We start from the raw sequence: 2061 nt of genomic DNA, 5'->3' as shown, positions 1-2061 counted from the left end.
ATGTTTTCTTATTATAGCAGGTTCATTAAATAGGTTTATATGTAAATACTAATTTCACCTAAAATCGATTACATAAAATAGGTGTCTTTTCCATTAAACTGAAGATTGATTGAGTTTGAATTATATAAATTTTACTAGTAGTAGTAAAATCAGTGTTTAATATTCATGTTATATTGTTTATGTTTCTAAAGTCATACATGCTTATGTTTATGTTTTTTTATAGGCCTATTGTTAAAACTGAAATTCGGTTCTAAAAAAACTCAGGCCTCTTCGTTACATCACCGATAAATGCTTATAAAAACTAGTAAACATTAGTCAAATTTTAGACTTTTTGTCAAATAATACAGTTGGGACAATCAAACGAGTTTCCTTGCTTTTTTATACAGCAATATCGGGTTATAGTGAACAAAAATGTCTAATAATAATCTGATATTCATAATTAACTTCGTACAGAAAATTATGTTTTCTTATTATAGCAGGTTCATTAAATAGGTTTATATGTAAATACTAATTTCACCTAAAATCGATTACATAAAATAGGTGTCTTTTCCATTAAACTGAAGATTGATTGAGTTTGAATTATATAAATTTTACTAGTAGTAGTATAATCAGTGTTTAATATTCATGTTAAAATGTTTATGTTTCTAAAGTCATACATGCTTATGTTTATGTTTTTTATATTGTTGAAACTGAAATTCGGTTCTAAAAAAACTCGGGCCTCTTCGTTACATCACCGATAAATGCTTATAAAAACTAGTAAACATTAGTCAAATTTTAGACTTTTTGTCAAATAATACAGTTGGGACAATTAAACGAGTTTCCTTGCTTTTTTATACAGCAATCTCGTGTTATAGTGAACAAAAATGTCTAAAAATAATTTGATTTTCATAATTAACTTCGTACAGAAAATTGTTTTCTTATTATAGCAGGTTCATTAAATAGGTTTACATGTAAATACTAATTTCACCTAAAATCGATTACATAAAATAGGTGTCTTTTCCATTAAACTAAAGATTGATTGAGTGATTGCTAATTATTTTTTAAAGCTGGTGCATTAAAAAGTTACAACATAGATGAATTTAGTCATAAAATATATAGGTCAAATATAGGTCGAGGACTATTGTATACTAAAAATTTATTTTTGATAATTTTGTGATGTTCTGGATGTCAATCGTTTCATTGCATGTACATGCAACACATCTTTTTACTTCTTGTAATGCTTTTATTTAAGTCTTTTAAAATTTGGGCCTATCAACAGTTACAAAAAAATGAACTACAAAAATAAGGACAAAATATTGATCATTTCCTGTAATTAATTTTTCAGCAGTGACTAATCAAACCGACTACGCATAACAGGGCTGGGAATAGGCACATGTCTCACAAAAACAAAAGTTTCGTTTTGTGGGAACACACTAACAATATTCAAGGGACGGGGTTAGTAGAACATCCCATTTTCAGGCTCGTACATTTAAATACTCCGAAGCATGTCGATTATGCTATTTTGAAAGCATGATATTGGTTTTGTTCAGATGCATATACTATAAATAAAACATATTAACAATAATTAAAATTTCAATTTATAGCCTGGCAGTCCCAGACTAAAATATGAAAGTAAGAACTACCTGTCTGTGGATGTTGATTCATTACGTGTTGAGCGGAAAAAGCTTTCAAGAGAAACCAAATATCGTGATATTTCTAGCTGACGATATGGGATACGGCGATCTTCAACATTTTGGAAACCCGTTATCACGAACACCAAATATCAATTATCTAACAGACAATGGATTAAAACTGACACAATTTTATAGCGCTGCTCCAATGTGCAGCCCAGCAAGGTAATGCAATAATGTAATAATTTGTGGTTTGAACTGCCCATGCTCGTATCCAAGTCCTAGGGTAATCCAAAGATACTAGAAATACAAGCTAAGAGTTCTCCACAAAAAAAGTGTTCCACCGAAATGCATGGTGGGAATACGAAAAATGGGACGCCCCCTACAGCTGGATCTAAAAAAACTTGTGCCAAACTTTCGTTACCAAGTCGTCGCGTATTTTATTATCAAT

At 30.1% G+C, this 2061-nt stretch overlaps 2 protein-coding genes across 2 annotated transcripts in view; one reads left to right on the top strand and one right to left on the bottom strand.

Moving 5' to 3' along the window:
- The window catches only part of LOC117108855 (arylsulfatase A-like), an 8899-nt gene extending 7140 nt beyond the window's left edge, over window positions 1–1759 (bottom strand). Inside the window, exon 1 of the mRNA XM_033251027.1 lies at window positions 1623–1759. The gene's annotated coding sequence lies outside the window, so the exon portion shown is untranslated. The remainder of the gene's footprint in view (window positions 1–1622) is intronic.
- The window catches only part of LOC117108856 (arylsulfatase A-like), a 3670-nt gene continuing 3197 nt past the window's right edge, over window positions 1589–2061 (top strand). Inside the window, exon 1 of the mRNA XM_033251028.1 lies at window positions 1589–1835. Within this exon, the coding sequence (XP_033106919.1) occupies window positions 1606–1835 (230 nt within the window). The 5' untranslated portion in view covers window positions 1589–1605. The remainder of the gene's footprint in view (window positions 1836–2061) is intronic.

The sequence above is a fragment of the Anneissia japonica genome, unplaced genomic scaffold (genome assembly GCF_011630105.1).
Source record: "Anneissia japonica isolate Jap-2015-1 unplaced genomic scaffold, ASM1163010v1 scaffold6417_len956965_cov193, whole genome shotgun sequence".
Taxonomy (NCBI): domain Eukaryota; kingdom Metazoa; phylum Echinodermata; class Crinoidea; order Comatulida; family Comatulidae; genus Anneissia; species Anneissia japonica.
Note: the sequence above shows the minus strand (reverse complement) of the source record. Positions and strands in the feature narration are given on the sequence as shown.